At 34.9% G+C, this 18,704-nt stretch overlaps 1 protein-coding gene across 15 annotated transcripts in view; it reads left to right on the top strand.

The window, feature by feature from the left end:
• The window catches only part of KIAA0825 (KIAA0825 ortholog), a 356,002-nt gene that overhangs the window by 161,690 nt on the left and 175,608 nt on the right, over positions 1–18,704 (top strand). For 14 of the 15 annotated variants that reach the window (XR_003046665.1, XM_015590466.2, XM_015590467.2 and 11 more), the window contains 4 exons: positions 2,338–2,746; positions 6,773–6,932; positions 10,913–11,071; positions 12,891–12,985. Coding sequence is in view for 14 of the 15 variants with exons in the window: in XM_015590466.2 (XP_015445952.1) it covers positions 2,338–2,746; positions 6,773–6,932; positions 10,913–11,071; positions 12,891–12,985 (823 nt within the window). In the remaining variant the exon portion in view is untranslated. The remainder of the gene's footprint in view (positions 1–2,337; positions 2,747–6,772; positions 6,933–10,912; positions 11,072–12,890; positions 12,986–18,704) is intronic. The other variant, XM_025047661.1, reaches the window with a different exon arrangement.

The following is an 18,704-nucleotide window of genomic DNA, read 5'->3' as shown; positions in this document are numbered from 1 at the left end:
TGATTGGAATTTGCCTTAAGCTTTAATGAAGTAGTTGGGGATCTCGTACCTGGAGTCCTCAGATTTTATAAAATATCAGAAATGCAGGTGTGAAGAGAATTGGTAATCTTTGCCTGATATCTACTTTGATTGTCAAATGTTTACTTGATATCTGCAGTTAAACCCTCTCTAGGATAAATGTAATATAAGGTATAATTTTTTAAGTCAAATACCTGACAGTAGAATATGGTGTATGAGAACCAGACACATAAAATATAAAATATTTAAAATAATTTAAGAACACACAGAAGAGTGGTCACAAAGGAGTCTCTTAATTTGTTTTATCTATGTTTTAAGCCTCATCTAAGCATATTCATTTGAATAAAAGGAAAATATTCATTGAGGAACTATTTTTTACCAAGTACCAAACAGGTGCTTTCACGTTTATTATTTCATTTAATACAGTACTCTTATGACATCATTCAAATATATGTTGGACCCAGTTTACAAACTTATAAGGACTACTCTAGTTAATTTTTTAAATGATTCTTAAGTTGTCATGAATTTCTGAGGAGTCACTAGACTAGACATGTTTTCCAAGAGCTTTGTACTTTTTTAAAGCAGAGTGACTTTTTAAATGTCACAAATGCCTTGAAAAATCTTTCACATTGTTTTATCATTTTTATTCAGTAACGAGAGTAAAGAATATTTTATTGAAGAACTCAAAGCTATGATCTTTTGATTTCTCACTTAGTTCCAAGTTTCAAATTCATTTATGTACACAGTGGATTAAAACACTGTGTCTGGCTTTGTGGAATACTTGAGAAGCAATGAGATTCTTCTCCATGCTCTCAAGGAGCTGTTAGTCTAGTTGTAAAAATAACTCATGAAGACATAAATAATAATATAACATAAACAATAATGGGTGATAATACAAAAGATGATACAATATGGCACATTATGGCTCTACTTACCAAAACAGTCATATGGATAATATGTTTGAATAAATCCATAGGAGGACAAGACTTTAAAACAAGAGTTGAAGAATACGGATGACCTATGAGGAGAGAGGGCATTCCATGTGAGAATGTAAAGATATTTAGACCCTAAAAGGAGGGCCGAGCCATATTTTGAGGAAAACAATGAATTTGGTTTTAGTTATACTGAATTAATGATGACTAGGGCAGAAGAATGGAATACCCAGCAGGGAGCTGAAGTTGTACCCTGGAAAAAGGCCTGGATTTCTACCCTGGAGAAAGACCAAGACTAAGAATTCTGGAATAATCTAGAAAATGATTCTCAACCAGAGAAGATTTTGCCCCTGGGACACATTTGGCAGTGCTTGGTTGTCACAACTGAGGAGAATGTTACTGGTGTCTGGAGGGTGTAGGCCAGAGATCCTGCTAAAACATCCAACAATGCTCAGGAGAGCTCCTCACAACAAAGATGTATCAAGCCCAAAATGTTATTAGTGCCAAAGTTGAGAAACCCTGATTTAGAGAGGGCATATTAGTAAATTCTGCAGAGAAATAACACCTAGCAAGGGACAGTGTATAGAATCATTGGTCAATAGGCCAAGGACTTCTTAGCAAATATCAACCTTGAAAGAGTAGTGAAGAAGAGAAATAGAAGTACCCATGAAACAGTATGTTAACTCATTTATTCAACAAATATTTATTGAATGACTGTTACATATGAGATACTAAGTGCTGGGATACAGCAATGGCTTCGTGGAGCTTATAGTCTAGTGGAGTGTGACAGAGAATGAACAAATAAAAGAGAAGATTATCAGGTGATGCTAAGTGCTATAATAAGAGCAACAAAATAGGGCCTAATGACAGGGAGGGACTTGGGCAGGAATAGGAAGGGTGTGAAGAAACTGCTTTAGATGGAATGGTGAGGGAAGGTTTTATGAGGAGATGACATTTGGGCTAAGAACTAAAAGAAGAGAAACCAGTCATGGCACAAGCTGTGATGATTCTGACATAGATTCCAAAGGAGCAGAAGAAAGGCTGATGGAAGTAAAGGCCACAAAGAGGTCCAGCAGCAGTGTCTTTGCATTTGTTAGTTGAAGACATCTGGGCTCTTTAAACCTGCAGTCTTAATAGATAAAAATATAAATAATAATTCTGAATTTTCTAATCTGATATATGGGAGAGAAAAATAAACTCAACATTTGGGAAATTTTAGGCAGTACTGCAGGGGATCCCAGCAGAGTTCTGTAGGAATATGTCAAGCACTTGCTCTTCTCAACAGATTTCTCCACAAAAATTAGACATGCCCACACAACACTCAACACAACGATGGAACATAAATGCTAATATTAATCATACCTTTTCTTTCTCTTTTTCCCCTCAGGCTTCACAAGGCTTGCTGCTCAGGCAGTATCTATTGTAATCAGCAAGTTACCTACGGTGATTGCATGTTTGCCTCCCCCAATTAAATACTTCTTTTTTCTGTCTGAGAGAAAAATGTCAAAAAACTTTGTTGACTTGAAGAAAGCTAGCCTGCTTGTCTGGAACTTGATTGTAATTATATGTCGGATATTTGAGGATGGAAACACTGTGGAACTTTTAACAGGTGCCTCCCTTGACAGATGGAGTAAAGAGAAACTTGGTTTAATCTGTGAGTGTTTGGAAAGCATCATGGGAGAGCAGACAAGTAGCCCTAATCAAATGACCCAAAAGGTCATACAGAGCATTGAGCAGCAGAGACCCAACTGGATTGAATGCCAATTACTGAAAGCAAGGAAATTGAGCACTGAATGGTAAAGCAGTTTTTTTCACTAAATTTCATCAAATACATTCACAATAACATCTCCAATAAACAACAACAGCAAAATACTGTGAGATAGCCAGCAGTGGTCATTTTGGTAACTTCATGGGAACTTTGATGACTATCGAAAAAAAGATAAATATTCCATTAAAAACTGGATTGTTAGACATTCCTTGTCTTATTAAAATTTGAACCCCATTGATATGCTGGAACATTATACTTGTTTTGTCACCATCTTAAGGTTTCTGATTAAAAGGGTAGTAGTTAAACCCAGGAGAATTTGGTTTCACTCCTTTTCAGTGTGCAAACAGGTATCTAGTGGATAGCCTGGAGCATTCCATAAATGGATTGGGCATGGAGATTAAATTAAGAAGGAATTAATGGATATAAAAGGCTTTTTATTGCTTTCTGTGTACCTGATTGTCAAAAAGGTACACATTTTTCATCTGGTAATGTAAGAATCCCAGAGGGCAACTGGGGCATATCACACTCGAGCTATAAACACACCCAGCTGTTTCTTTATGAAAATGTCAGCCTTCTCATAGCTTTGTCACCAAGAGCTAAGTGATTTGTGGTATTGCAGAGATTTTTTAAGGGTCCCTGATGAATTTAAATATGTACATAGAGTCCTCCTGTCTTAAAATTAGTCTTCAGTATAGAATTGCATGATATGGATAAAGGAATTACAGTTCATGTGGTCTACAGATCACCAAACCGGCCTTTTTTTTTTCACCACTCACACACATTGCCCCCCATTCTTTTAAAATATACTCAAGTTGCTAGCAGATACTATTATAACTTTCTGCCTGAAATGACTACAGGTTGTTAATTTTCCTAGTACATGGTAGTGATAAAGCTCAGGCTTTGGAATCAGATGGGCAAATACAAATCCCTTGTAAGTGGGCCATCTTGTGTAAGTTGTCTCAAATCTCTCAAAGCCTCATTTTCAGGGATGACACCAACCTGATAGAGTTGTTTTGAAAAATTAAATAACATTCATAGTTCTTAGCATCAAACCTAGAACTAGTAAGCATTTGTTATTTATAAACTCTGTTAAAAGACACTGAACTCACTGGTTAGTATTAGAACGAATACTCTTTACTGGTTTATATTAATATGTAAGACTTTATGTTAGTCCAAATGGGGAGATGTCAGTAATCATGATTTTTGTGCTCTTGTCATACTGATTTCTAGACATTTACTTCTGGGATGTCTGGATGGTAGGAATAACAATAGCAGTCAGGCAAAAGCTTAGTAACATCGACAGTGACTCTCTTAATCTTTACATTTGCATTCGATACCAATTTACAGGCTCTAATCCAATGACTAAAAGATTAAGGCCAGATTGTCATTATCCATGCCAGTGGTTATAAAAGGGAGAGAAAAGAAGAAGAGTAAAAATAGCGGAACTGACTATAGTTACACAGTTAGATTTATGGTACTGCTGATTTGGGAGCCCCTTTCGCAATAAGATCAGTTTAAAGTATGTCTCAGCTGTACATCTAGGGCTCTATATAGGAATCCATAAGTAAAATTGTTCCTTAAAAGTCGATTTTAGTTTAAGTTGTTGTTGTTGTTGTTTTATAAACAGCACCAACACATCTAGTATCTCCTATGAATAGAGTTGCCTAGCTGATATTTGGTTGATTAGCGATCTGCTGCAATATGCATCCAAAATGGAGAATTGCTGATATTTAAAAATGTTTTACAGCCCTCAAAGATTCTGAATATATAGTACGTAATTATGTAATTAGCACAATGCTATGTCTTAATTTCTCATGAAAATGCAGATTTAAAGTTATTTATTCTATTTATTGGAAAGAGTTAAATTTGACTTACAAACTCACTTTAGATAATTTCTTCCAGGATTTGAGTGCTATAAGAATGTTTCTTGACTTTGAGTTCAAGTCGATTATTTGACATACAACTAAACGTCCACCTTTACATATGTCTCATAAATAAATGATCATTTATTTCATAGATCTCTACCATACCATAAAGAAAATATATTTAAAACCAGAATATCTGTATATAGGTGGAGGGTTGCCTTGGCTTTACCATCTTTTTTTTTTTTTAAGTATAAGAATGTAAGCATTTAAACTAAATGCTGCTTCTGTTAAGATAAATGAAATCTTAATTTTCCATGAAGATTATCTTGGAGCTATACAATATCATTTAGCTAGATTTCTTTCACTTGCATCCAGATTTAACTTTGATTTTATGGAAATTGTAAAAATAACTGCAGTGGAAAGGTGGCAGCTGTAAGCTTGCTTGTCTTGCATACTGCCTGAAAGTATTACTATTCATTAAAATAACCTTCACTTTGTAGTAACTCTCAAGCTGTAAACAGTCAACTTAGATTCTGGAGAACACACAGCCTAAAAAGTAAAGAAATGTCTGTCTTTGCAAAGTAATTTGTCGAGTTGAAGATTATTGTTTTTCATCATGGTGACCCTGACTTGGCTGGCTGGGTGCATATACAGATTAAGATTAATGCAGTTATTCCTTGGCTAAGGTCTGCCTCTTTCAGGGCACATTCTCCCTAATGACATGATTGATAGGCAGTCCCAAATCCAGAGAGGAACTCATTAATCATAGCATTGACTGAATCCAATCATTTGCTTCACCTGCACAGTGATGGACAGGAAAGGATACAATTCGGGGGCTGACACTGAGGCACTCCTTTGTCAGAGGGTCTCAACTTTTTCAATGTCAGCCTCTACAAAACCTGACAGGAAATTTTGCTTGCAGCCTATATGCAGCTTCAAGATATTTACAAACTTCTTTTAATGAAACAAGGTCTTTTTGATTGTTTGTTTAAAGATTTACTCTAGCTAATAAAAATGTCTAAAAGTAGGATTTGCTTTGCTTTTTTAGCCAGCTTATATGATCATAAAGTTTTAATTTTATTTTTTTTAAAGAAGGGCGTTTGAAGCTACATGTGGAAGCAATATAAAAGTTAATGCCCAGCAGCTGGGTATCATTTGGTTCAGTCTTCAGGTCAGCGGCACTGACTCTTAGCAGAACTAATTTTATAATCATGGCAAAATCTCAGTAATGAACTGCAGTATATAGCTGATTACACCACAGTAAATTTCATTTAGTCTGGGAAACAGTGGAAAACCATGCTTTTTCTTAGTATTCTTAGATTGCAAAGCCTAACATGATCAATTGCAATTAGAAAATTAGTGTGGAATATATATGATGTAAGTTGACTATCATGATTTATTTTGTACTGGTATAGTTTAGGAATTTAAAAAATATGCCATCCATTATTACTATGTAAATAATGTTTAAAATCAGTAAGCATGTGAGTTCTTAGAAAAGAAATGTTTCACAAATATAAGTTGCACATTCCTGGTGTAGTGATAATAAACCTTTTTCCCAGAAGAATAATAGTGACTTTTGCTAAGTATCTGTTATGGAGAAGAAACAGGAAAATATTTTTAAAAGGCAACAAGTGTCAAAAGGCCAATTTAAAATACCCAGTGGTAAGCACACTGCCAGGAAACACCCGACCTATATTTAGCATAACAGTCTCCCCCTTTTGACACTTTAATTAGTCTTTAATGTGTTCTAAGACAGGTGTAAAGAGGAATCTACAAAAGACAGACTACCAAAGCTATTTCTGGCATTGAAGATACTTTTTATCCTCAAAGAGAAAATACAAATTATTTCCTACATGTTCTTAAAAAGAAATGTTTTGTTTTCATCCCATGATTATAGCAATTTCAACAATTGCAGTAATGGGAAAATGTTTTATAGATAGGAGTATAAATGCAATAAAGAAATGTTTTAAAAGAAATGATTCACTTTTTAAAATGCTTTCAGGTGCTTAGTTCTAAGGAACTGTTTATACGAGCAGCAGCGGTTTGGGAAGGCTTACCTATTTGAGCAAAGTCTTTATGGGTGCTTTGAATATGAGACTTACATCGACTCTCCACACTCAATCTCTTTGATTATTTTCCATCTTTACAATTCTTCATCACTGATATGTATATGCTTGCTTTATATTTAGTACGTTTATGGCAATACAGAAAAGCACAGCCTTAGAAGAAGGAGATATTGCTCTTGAACTGACTGAGCAGAAAATAAACATGATGGTCCTGGATATCTGCCACAGACCAGGTGGCAGCGAGTACCTGAGGCAAATTTATCACATCATGCGGCTCAATGAGGTAGGGAAACGGCCTTTTTACCGAGCAATTAGGTGTGTACTGGCCTGAGGCAGCGTCTGCTGGCAGCTAAGGGTTAGTCAAGGAGGTGATAATACTTCTTAAAGTCAATACCAAACTCAATATTACATTATTAATAGAATCTATTCAGCCCCGGCTGTTCTGCATTTGTACAGCAGAAGCTTCACCGAAAGAATGTAAGTTTTATTTATACGGTTTAAACAATAACACGGCTCATAAACTCAGTTCAGCTCTGAATCCTATAGACTAGAGGTATAGTTTCGAATTGTGCATTTGTGACTGTTAGGCTGATGTTAAAAATCTAGTGTTTGTGAAATGAAGAATTTTCTAAAGAGAGCTGTTCCTCTTCTATAGACATCATATTTGTGTTGGTAAAGTTGGAAATTTCTTACATAATGAGAAAACTTCAGAAGAATATTGAACCATTTTAGGGAGCAAATAGCTTAACCCCAGAAAAAATGCATTAATGCACAGACACTGGTTAGAACCAATGTCATGCTTGTCCACCTTTCAGCTGGGTTAAGCCTCCGACCTTGCCTGTTTCTGGCTGTTTTAGCAAAAATGTAAAGAGCAAGACTCTGTTGTCTACTTAAACCAATACGAGTTTGCTCAGTAATCAGATTTTTAATTTGAACATATGTATCTGAATTAGAATATGACATCTAATGTGAATAAAATTATGGTTGTATTTGCAAACACATGAATGTATTTTTTGGAATAGTAAAAATTGTATAACATGAATAATGTGAAGATGTAGTGTTTTATCTCAATGAGGTAGGCCTTAAAAATCGTAAATTTCCAAGGAGTGAATTAAATTCTGTCACAACATTTTACAGCTGGGTAATATAAATGTTCTTCCTGTTATTATCTACCTGAAAGTTACTTCAAGTAAATCTTGCTACCTAGCTTTCCAAGAACTAATCAACTAGTCAATAAACAGGTGATGTAACAATAGTGCATTCAGTGATCACCTGAGAAGGATCACCTCAGGGACTAGAGCTCAGTATATACTTGTTATAAAGTAAAACAACCTATTCGCTCTTGCTAATAATCCCTTAAAGCTTGTTTGGGGAACTCGGAAACTCCAGTTCCTGGCCTTGACTAACTGTGAAGGTCTTTATTGGTGTGTCCACCTGGCCACCAAATTGGCCAAAATAACTGGTGATTACTGAAAAACAGATGTTGCAGTAGGGTTCACTCAGATCTGTAGTAAAATGACATTACTATAGTTTTGAGAATAGCAATGGCTAGTCTAGATTGCCATTCTGACAGACTAGTCCTCTTTTTAAAAGCTCCATAACAAAAAAGATCAATAATCACCAATAAGCAAAATCAACAAAAATTAAGTTGGATATTCAGGAGATCCAAAGGCTATTTTCCCCTCGTTGAACTCATGGAACTCTGAGGCCATTATTCTGAACACGTATATTTTGAGATCTAATGCAGTAAGATTCCTTTCTGGGGCACCACTACATTTTGATCAATTAAGTTCAGCAGTATGATTTCATTACAACCAAACATACTTACTGTTATGGCAATGTCTATCAGATGGGATGTTGAGCTAAGTACTTGGTTGTCTCTTGTGCTCAGTGAGACACAGTGCCCCAAGGTAAGAGGAAAAATGTGAGGCTAGAACCAAAGAAAGTAGTGAGAACATTGCCTTGTGACTACTAAAACAATGCAGGCAGTAAACCCAAATAACAACGCAAAGGTGATTAAGTGACTAGTATAATACTTATGGTTGTTTTTATACTGTGAGGTATTCTTATGTTGTAGGTGAATTTGCATTGTGATGTTTTTTCATTTTATGAGTAGCCTTATGAGTCTTTGGCATATTCAGGTATGCTACTAAATATTTGAAAAAGTAATATAAATACAGAAGCATTTATAGGTATAGGCCTGGGTGAGGGGAAGAATAGGTGTGTCGTTGAGAGATAGCAAAGTTATGAGAGAAAACGAGTTTTAAAATGTTTATCTTTGAGATAAAGGTAAGATGAATGAGTGTAAAAGCCTTATTGATCATCGAAGATCCTGGCCATGAGCACAGTATGGTAGTTGAAGTCATGAGACCAGTGGAGCTCTTCGGTGGAGAGAAGTGGAGAAACAATGGGTAGAGAAATAAGCTTTGATGTAACTGCACAAGGAAGGCATTCAAGAAAGGATTTTCACAGAGTACATTTCTTTTAAAGAAATATAGCAGATTAGCAGTAAATCTGGTTAAAGCAATGTCACAGAAAATCTGAGACTTTTAAGAAGAGGTAATGACAGGTGTCAATATAGCAGAGGGGTCGGAGAAATTAATAAGGAAGAAAACACCGCTGTGTTCACAGCTTGCAACAGAGCACTTTATTTTGAATTGTATAAATGAAAACAGCTCAAATATGGTCAGGTGATAGGAAAGATTATTAGCCAAAACAAAGCAGTTTTTCTAATGAAAGGAGAGCATTTTATTCCTTTTTTAAATTTTTACTTTCAGAAATCGTAATAGAGAAAATTTTATTTCTTTTAAGAAATCTAAATCTAGAAATACAATTGTTTTCTGACAGTTTTGTCATTATCTAATATTAAGAACCTGTGTGTGTGTCAGATACTACAGAATTGATTTTTAAAAAGAGATGTGATCCAATGAGCAAGTTTAAGAAATGACTGTCATTGTTAAGTAGTGGTTTCTTTAGAATTTTAGGGTTTGGGGATCTGAAATTTGCCTTTCACAGTGAATACAGTGGTCATTCTCTATTCGTGAAGTTATAGAGGCACAGGGGCAAAAAGCACAGTTATCCGAGACTAGACTTGTGGCTTCTTGCCCAACTGTACTCCTCATCCCTGAGTGACCTCAGGCTTGTCCCCTGACCTTACAGAGCCAACCATTGGACATGGTGTGAGCTAAAGTTTCCCAAACTTTCATATGCCTACCAATCTCCTAGGTAATCATAACGGTCAGATTTTGAATTTGTGGGGTCTGAGATGCTGTTTGTCTAACAAGCTCCCAGGTGAGGCTGATGAGGCTGATCTGCATATCAGATTTAGAGTAACAAGGGTTTTCTAGAAAACTTCGGAAGTCCTTTTCAGCTCTAATATTGTGAACTTAGTCTTAATCCTAACCCTGAAGAAAAAAATTATATTGTGACATGTCAAAAATTAGAACATTTATATTATTTTATTTATTAAGTGACTTGCTTATTAACAATAAGCATTTGATATGATAGTGAGAAACTTTTAGTCATTTTTGTTGTTTTCCAGAAAGAGTCCTATAAAATAGATTAAGATTATTCACCTTATTTACTTATGGATGGAAAATGAGGTATAATGAGTAGGTTGACTTTTTTGCCTAGCCTATTACTGGCAGTTGGGCGATTAGAATTCTATATTTTGAGCTTTTATTATACTTTGACATTTTTCAGGCCACAGCATGGAAATAGTTTAAGGGCTTGCATTATAATTAATTCTACATAGAGTGAGGCTGCTTATAATATTGTGACATGTTAAAAATTAGGAGAACATTTATATTATTTTATTTTATCAGAGTCTTTAGTGCTCTGCTGCTGAGAATGGAGTAGGTAGCAAGTACACTTAATAAATGAATAAGCAGTCTTGTACTGTGAGTAATCATGCACCTGAGTTAAGTTTTGGTAACCAGACGTGTTAACACATGAACTAATGACAAAACAATGCCTGTTTAAAAGATTCTGATATATCGAGCATACATTCCTTATGTGACAATTTGTTAAATGCTTTTCTAATCTATCCTATATATTAGGTGAAACTGTTTTTGATGGGTTTATTGCAAAGCTGATTGGTACTCTGCTATGTTTCTTCTGAAAATGTATTCTGTCTGGAGGCAAGTAATACATTGTGATCTAGCAAATGTGCTGAAAGGGTAGATTTGGATATTGATCAGTTTATTTTTGAAAAGAATATATGTTTCCCACCACGACGACTTGTAATTTCTTTTTCCCTTGAAGGAATATTTAAAAGAACAGCTGTTTTCCATGAATGGTTCAGAGGAAAAGCCATTATCCATCCAACCTTTAAAAACAACCTTGAGGAGTGTGGAGGATCAGCCTTCTGCCTTTAACCCTTTTCATGTGTACAGGGCGTTTAGTGAAAACATGCTAGATCGGGTATGTAATGGTAAATTTAATTTAAATTGTGTGGTTTCTTTACACTAGTAAAAAAAAAAATTGGTTTGTATTTGAATATTTACTTATAAGCATTTTCACCAGGAAGCAAGAAGCCTTGTATTTATTTGCATGGTCTGCACAAACTGACTTTGAAAAAGTTATTTTACCATCTTTCTATTTATCAAACTGATTCATATGTTTGGTCTGTAAAATATAGCTTCTGACCAGGTCAGTTCACTGTGGGCAGAGGAAACATCCGTTTGGCTGTGTTTGTAGAAGGCCCGAAAATCCAGGCATTTTGTAACAGTCTCCCCATCCCTTCCCTCCCCTAATACCTACACTCACGAAGCGCCTTGGAATCGTTAGGAATTTATCAAATTTATCAGGTAAATTATAAAATAGTTTAAAATTAATTGTAAATGGAGCATTGTGCTTCTATTTTAAGCAGCAAAAGGTAAATTTGCTTCTTTATAACCCTAAACACATGTCTGAATTTAAAATAAATTTGCTAATGATCTTAAAAGTCAGGATGGTTAGAATAAAGTCAATATGATAAACACCACATATTTTTAAATGTCAGATTATGCCATTGTTTAAGCTGAATGTTTCAGTAGTTATATTAAAAACATTATCTTTATGCCAAAGTACTAGAAATCTAAAGTTGCTTTTGCTTTATTCATTCTTTCGATGGCTTTTCTGAGAAGCCTCTTGACAGACTATTTGATCTAACAGGGCAGAAGAGAAGGATTGCTTGACCTAGAGCTCTGATGAAAATAAGAATTAAAACAGTGGCCTAATTCGGGATGCAGATAATATTTTTACCATGCCTGTTACAGCCCAGGTCTACATTCATCAATACTGTAGTAGAATAAGACCTTCAAATGCTGACAACCCGGGGCAGAATTCTCCTGCTCTATGACAGGATTGTGGTGCTCCATTAATCAGCAGGTGACAGGGCATAGTTCTTGTTGGATTTTAAACATCAGCCTGGACTCTTATTATCAAAATTATTTAGTTTAAGGAGTATAAGCATCTATAATACTTTAAAATCAAATATATTGTATGAGTTTGAGTTTATTGGCTACATTCCCGAGTTATACATTAGTTTGCTCCAAACCATAAATAATCATTGTAGCTGTTAAATTATCCTCACTTCATTTAAATAAATGGCTTATTTTATGCAGTTCTGAAATATGAGATTATCTTTCACAGTAATTTTTTTCCTTACTATTGTGAAATTATCAATTAAATGAGAAAAAAAGAATTGTTTGTTATTTACATTTACAAGTTCTTATAATTTCCTCTTTAAAGCATTTTCTTAATCAAAAAGATAACATTACTATCACATTCTAATTAAGCAATGTCTCATAATTTGAGTTGTAGCATAGTTTTTTTTTTAAATCAAACTTCTGGGTGCTAAAAAACTATATACTGACATATGAAAAAGATCAGGTATATAATGGTAAATTTAATTTAAATTTAATTTAAGTTACCAATTGTTTTGCTTTACTTTTCAAAAAGTTGCCCTCTCAGAGAAAGTTGTTGGGCAAATGCCATTAGTACTTGGAGGAATAACGACTCAAGAAATTGATTTATATTTTTATAAATAATGACTACATCCCCAAATGGATTTATAAATTAATTGCTGTCTTATTGGAATAAAAACCTTCTTCTGTGGACATGATTGATGTTATCTGTCTAAGTCCTTGTTCTGGACCCCCCTCCTTCTTAGTTAGTCTATCACAGCTGGAGCTTTAATTTACTGATCATATTAACTCTGATTAATAACTAACAATAGCATCTTCTCATTTATCAACAGTCAGCCATCACAAAATGGAACTGGAATTGGTCAAACTTGCTGCCAAATTATCTGGGACTGGATAAAACGACCTTCAGTGTGCTGCTCAAAAACAGGTAAGATTGAATATTTGGAGAATTTGATTGGGGGAAAAGGATTTGTATATCCTTTATATATAGGATATATATAGGTATATATATCTGAAATTATATAAAGTATACTTTACAAATGCTGTTTTTACATAGTAAGCATTTGCAAAAGACAGTACATTTTTTTTTCTGAAATGAAATTAGTTGATTTTCATCTGAATTTTAAATATTTTGACTCAGTATATAATAGTTTGGTATTGTATATACCAAAAGTTATTGACTTGAGTCATTATAATTCTATGCCTTTGTTTACAACAGTTTAATGAATGCATACAAAAAGCCAAGCCAAATCAATTAGTCTGATCAGCGGAAACATATAAGTAAAACTGTCATGATTGAATTTTTTCCTTTCCAGCCAGTTATTTTGGCACTGTCTTGCTATAGCCTCAGTTGCATATTACTTTACACACATGTAGACACACATACACATACATCCCAGGACAACCCAATAAAATGTGATCTCAGACTAGGCATCTACACATACAGTTTATTTTGCACAAAAGTATAAATATTTTGTTTATATTTTAGATCAATTACCATTTTTTAAATACCTTTAAAGTCTCCAGTGAAAAGTATGAATTGGATTTCTCTATTACATATCATATTTTCACATAAGATATATGTATGAGCTCCTTTTATTGTTCAAATATCTATTGCTTATATTTATGTACAAAAAGTATCTTCTGTATAATCTTTGTGATGTAGAATGTATTTCTATATCTTTTTGAAAAAATATTAAGTATCGTTTTTGCTGAAAGACGATAATGATAATGGCATAGTAGAATTGTCAAATTATCCTTGAGAAATCTGGATGCACATAGGAAAATATCTTGAGAGAGAGAGAGATTCCAGTATTTCCTAGACAGATGTTCAAAAAAAAAGACAGCTTTATTGCCAATAACAGCTGTAGCTTAGATGTGTGGTCATAATGGTATTTCTAATATTTTACCCCTGAATGAAGTTCACCCAACTGTCATGGACAAAACTGAATAATTCAGAAGCTTCCCCATCAAGGATAGTGCCTTCTCTCAGCAAACTTACTATGTGGCAGGCAGAAGCCTAGAATGCATCTTATTCATACATTAGGCCCCCAGAGGTTCTCCTGTCCTGTTCCAAAGTTACTTGGAGAGGTAGGAGGTGGAGGTGGTGGAGGAGAGGCCAGGTCTCATGTGGAACCCTTGGTTACATGTTTACATAAATATCAATGTATATCTGGAAGTAAACTAGGAAAGGTAAGTCATTTGTTTCTTGCTATATGGAAAGTTTGGGGTTTATGTAGATTAACTGTATCATATTTTACTAAGTTTTCTTCATCTGCGAATTGCTGTTTTCAATCCACCAAATGGTACTCTAGGGTACATCCTTTAAAACTTAATGCATTTGCTCCGAATATTATTGACTTTTAAGTGAATTTGTGTTTTCACCAAAATAACATATCGTTATTTGTGTTTAACAACTTTAAATATACTTTAATTAGGTCAATAGCTATTAAAGTCTATTTTCCTGAGATACTATGTTCAGGAGTGAGTGGGGAAAAAACTCCCACAAATTTAGTAACAGGTCAAAAGAAGTAACAGGTCAAAACCGTTCTCTTGGGAAAAGGTCATGAATTTTTAATAGAAACAGCTAAGATCTCATCTTAATAAGAGCCTTAGATTTTTAAAAAATGATATGAAAAGCATCCTTCTCCAAACTACCACATACCACAAGGAACATAACTGATCTGCTTTAGAAGGATGAAAGCCACCTGAGAGTTTTTCATTCCTTTTAGCACTTTCCCATTTATTTTCATGATGATATTTATGAGGCTTGATTAATATTGAACTGTTAAGAAAATTGTTTCTGGATTTTTCTCTAAGAGACTCTTGTTTGGACTTATCTAAAAATGCTGATTTTTTAAAAATAGCACATTGAATTTTTGACAACATGGTTATCTAATAATGCTTATTTGAAAATGAGACCTCAGAACATTGAACTTTTAGAATGAGAGTTTTATGTGCCATCCGATATCCACAAAGTGATAATTTCTTACGTACAACTGTGACCTTTGGGGGTGGGCAGAGCTAAAGAAGAAAACCCGAAGAAGCTCAACCGAACATACTTGGCAATTAAACAACTCGTTCTCTTTTTTCTCTCTTTAATTGGTAATATATGCTAATAGCTGCATTGTGGTCTAGTGTTCATATAGGGCTGCAAATGTTTTCTGAGGACATAAGATTATGAAGAAAAGTAAACTCGAATATGCAAAAATGAAAAAAAGTTGAGGAAAAGGGAATCCTTTGTATTTATCTCATAAATTCTTTTGCATCTGATCTTCAAATTCAATATAATAAGCAAGCCATCTGTGGACTTACTCTCTCAAGACCCCAATTTCTGGAGTAAACCAGATTTTCCTCACCCCTTAAACAGATTGGAGATGGGAAACCAGGATTCTTGGGTTCTCAGGCCAGTCTTGTGAGTTTACTGTAGGAAAGTTATCTGAACAATTTGACTTTGGATTTTCTCACCTTTAAAATTAAATAATGATAATTATATATCTACTTTATGGAGATTGTTGACACAGTCGAGAGTATTAAAGCATGTTGAAGTATTTTTGAAAGTTGAAAATACAATACATACTTAGAGAAGTAGTAGCACTAGCAAGCATGTAGCAACTTCAGTATCTATCTGGTAAGGTAAGGAGCAGTAAAGGTCAAAGTTAGTAGAAAGTTGGAGGTGGGGGATGGAGCAGTCAGGTTACACCTGAGGTTAGTATACCAAGGTTACGTAGACTCCAGGCCTAAACCAATAATGAGGGTCAAAACAAGAATCAGATCAGACACCAGGCAGCAGCCCCACAGATCCGGAAGACAGTGAGGAAATCAGCAAGGAGAGGATCTAAAAGCCAGGTGAACCACCCAGGAGACAGACTCAAGAGACAAGCACCTGAACAGTTCAGACACATGAAAGAGGAGATTCCTGTTGCCAACAATATCTGTATCTGAGACAATATTGGCCTTTGTTCCACAAGCTGGTTCTGTGCTGACTTCAAAAGTAGAACAAATCTTGAAGTGGCTGCCTGAATCCTTGGAAGGGATACACCCTCTTCTTACTATCAGGCCTCATCTCAAACCATTTCCCTCCAATTCACTATGTTTTAAGTTCATTGCCTTCTTTCTGCTCTTTGGATTCTCCAAGCTCTTTCCCATTTCGGGTCTTTGTAATTGTAGTTCCTTCTGCTCTTCACATGGCTGGTGCCATCTTGTCCATCTGGGGCACACGTTACCTCCTCAGAAATGCCTTTCCTTATCATTCATCTAAAGTTACCCTCCAAGTCACTATAGCATTTTACTCTACTGTGCTTTCTTAATTGAATTATCACTATCTGAGATTTTAGTTTCTGTTTGATTATTGTCTCTGAATCCTGCCCCTTCAGGGTAGATTATAAACTCCACGAGAATAGCACCTTGCCCGGGTTATTATTCTATCTTCAGTACCTAGAACAACTCTTGGGCATATAATAGGCTCTGAGTAAAATTCGTTGAGTTAATCAATAAACAAATGAGGAAAAAGAATGCAGAGAAAAAGTTCCTGACAGATGAGCACACAGTGTCCTTTCCCTAAATGTAATTTTCGGGGGAGATAGAGGCAAAAGAGGTCAAATATTTAGTGACAGAAGGAAATCTAACTCTGGTTGGTGAACACACAATGCAATATATATTATTGTTCCCAATATATATTAACTTACTGTTAATATACATGAAATTTATTTGATTTTGTTAATCAAGCTTAAGAAAAAGATAAATGTGATTCTCTAAATGATCAATAGTCATGGAAGTACCAGAAGTACACTCTGGAAATCTCAAGTAAAAAATTATCCACATGCATATTCATTCCGTTCATTTTCCAAATTTGGATGAAAATCAGGTTAATTAAGCTATGCATGTTTAAAATGCCTGTTTTTATTATTATGTAAAGTTTGGCTCAGATTAAAAGCACAGAATATTGGTCTTTATTTTTAATTCATTGATCCAATTCAAGCCATTACCTCTTCAGCAACAAAGTCTATTCTTTACTCTATGAATCAGAACTCCTTTGACATTTGGGTGACAGGGTTAGTATTTGTTAAATGAAATTAAGAATGCAAGTTGAAAAATTTAAGGTGGAGTTAGCGGACAAAAGTATCCAAGCCTTTGTAAATTTGCGATTTTTCAAGCCTTTTAAGGAAATATGCAGTAGCTGAGACCTCAGAAAAGAGATTCTGAATGTATTTTAATGATATATGCTTTTCAACTTAGAAAGTTTGCCATTGCGGAAAAAAAAGGCTCCTTAGAGGTTCAGAAAATAAACATAGATATCAGTTCTACACTTTTACCTTTAATGTCGTATAAGATTGTGCATTGATCTTTTGAAATTACAAAGGTACTTTTCACAGTTTCTTACTATTAGTTTCTTGCTTTCTTTTTCATTCACTTTAAAATAAATCCAGACCTGGCGAATGAGACAGTGATTGCATTTGCAGGAGAGTACACCAAAAGGAACACTCTATATTTATATTGTTTCATTCATGGCGAATCTCCAGATTGCCATTTTGATAGTTTTTGTGTGTGTTTTTTTTTTTGTCACTGTAACAAATTTATGTTGCTTCTTTTCTCTTTACCTTATTTATTCCAGACTAATTTCCAAGAATTGTAGTGTTGAAAATAATCTATGAATACAGTGGAATGCAATGCTATTTTAACCATCTAAATATACTGCATATGAGTTTGGCTTTGAGTTGAGCAAACACAATTAAATATGATGGCAGGAACAGCAGAAGGGGTGGCAGTGGCAGATTTCTGGCTATCACTTTGGGGCCTTTCCAGATGGACAATAACCATACATCTGAAACAGAGATTAAAAAACATGTTTTAAAAGAGCCATTGATCTGTGGAGTTGTTTGCTTTTAATAATAATAATTATTATTAAAGTACCTTTATACTATATCCGGTTATAGTGTGTGTGCCCTGTGGTGTGTGGAGAGTAGAAAATATTGTCGCTGGCCCGTAACTGCACACACTGCACTCTTCAATGGGTGTTCCCAAGTGCTGCTGCCATTAGCACAATGTTTATAGTTGCCCATAGCAGTAAATTCCTGATGTAGCACCACTCTATACCTGGTTATGGAGTGGTGGGTTTAAGAAAAAGGGAAAACTCTGAGCCATTGCATACATTACATATGCCAAGGCATTAAAAAAAATTTTTTTTCATGCTCTCGCTCCTTAGAAAACCCTTTTTCCCTGCCTCCACCAAATGGCATCAAACTCAGTGATTCTCTACCTACCACCACCATCTTCTCAAACAGCAGCAGGATTCCTGCCCATCCTTAAACCCTAAAAAAGCATAGTTTTTATTGTTTTGTGGGGTTTTTTTTGTACATCATCGAACATGTATTTAGGATATATACATTTAACACTCTGATCCTCAGGATTCTCGTGGGTTGGGACTTTGGTACATGAACCAAACAAACCCATACACATGTATTATTTTCTGATTGGCAACTGGTATATGATGGCTTTTATGGCGTATGAAGTACTTTTACACAAATCTTTTCCTTCGACCCTCACTATAGCTGTGTAATGAGAGACAGGTCAAGGAGTTTGTGAAACATTAAATGATGTACTTCAAGATCACAGATCTTAAATGGCATTTGGAAGTCAAAATGAAG

The sequence above is a fragment of the Pteropus alecto genome, unplaced genomic scaffold (genome assembly GCF_000325575.1).
Source record: "Pteropus alecto unplaced genomic scaffold, ASM32557v1 scaffold20, whole genome shotgun sequence".
Lineage (NCBI taxonomy): Eukaryota > Metazoa > Chordata > Mammalia > Chiroptera > Pteropodidae > Pteropus > Pteropus alecto.
This window is presented reverse-complemented; position numbering and strand designations above follow the sequence as displayed.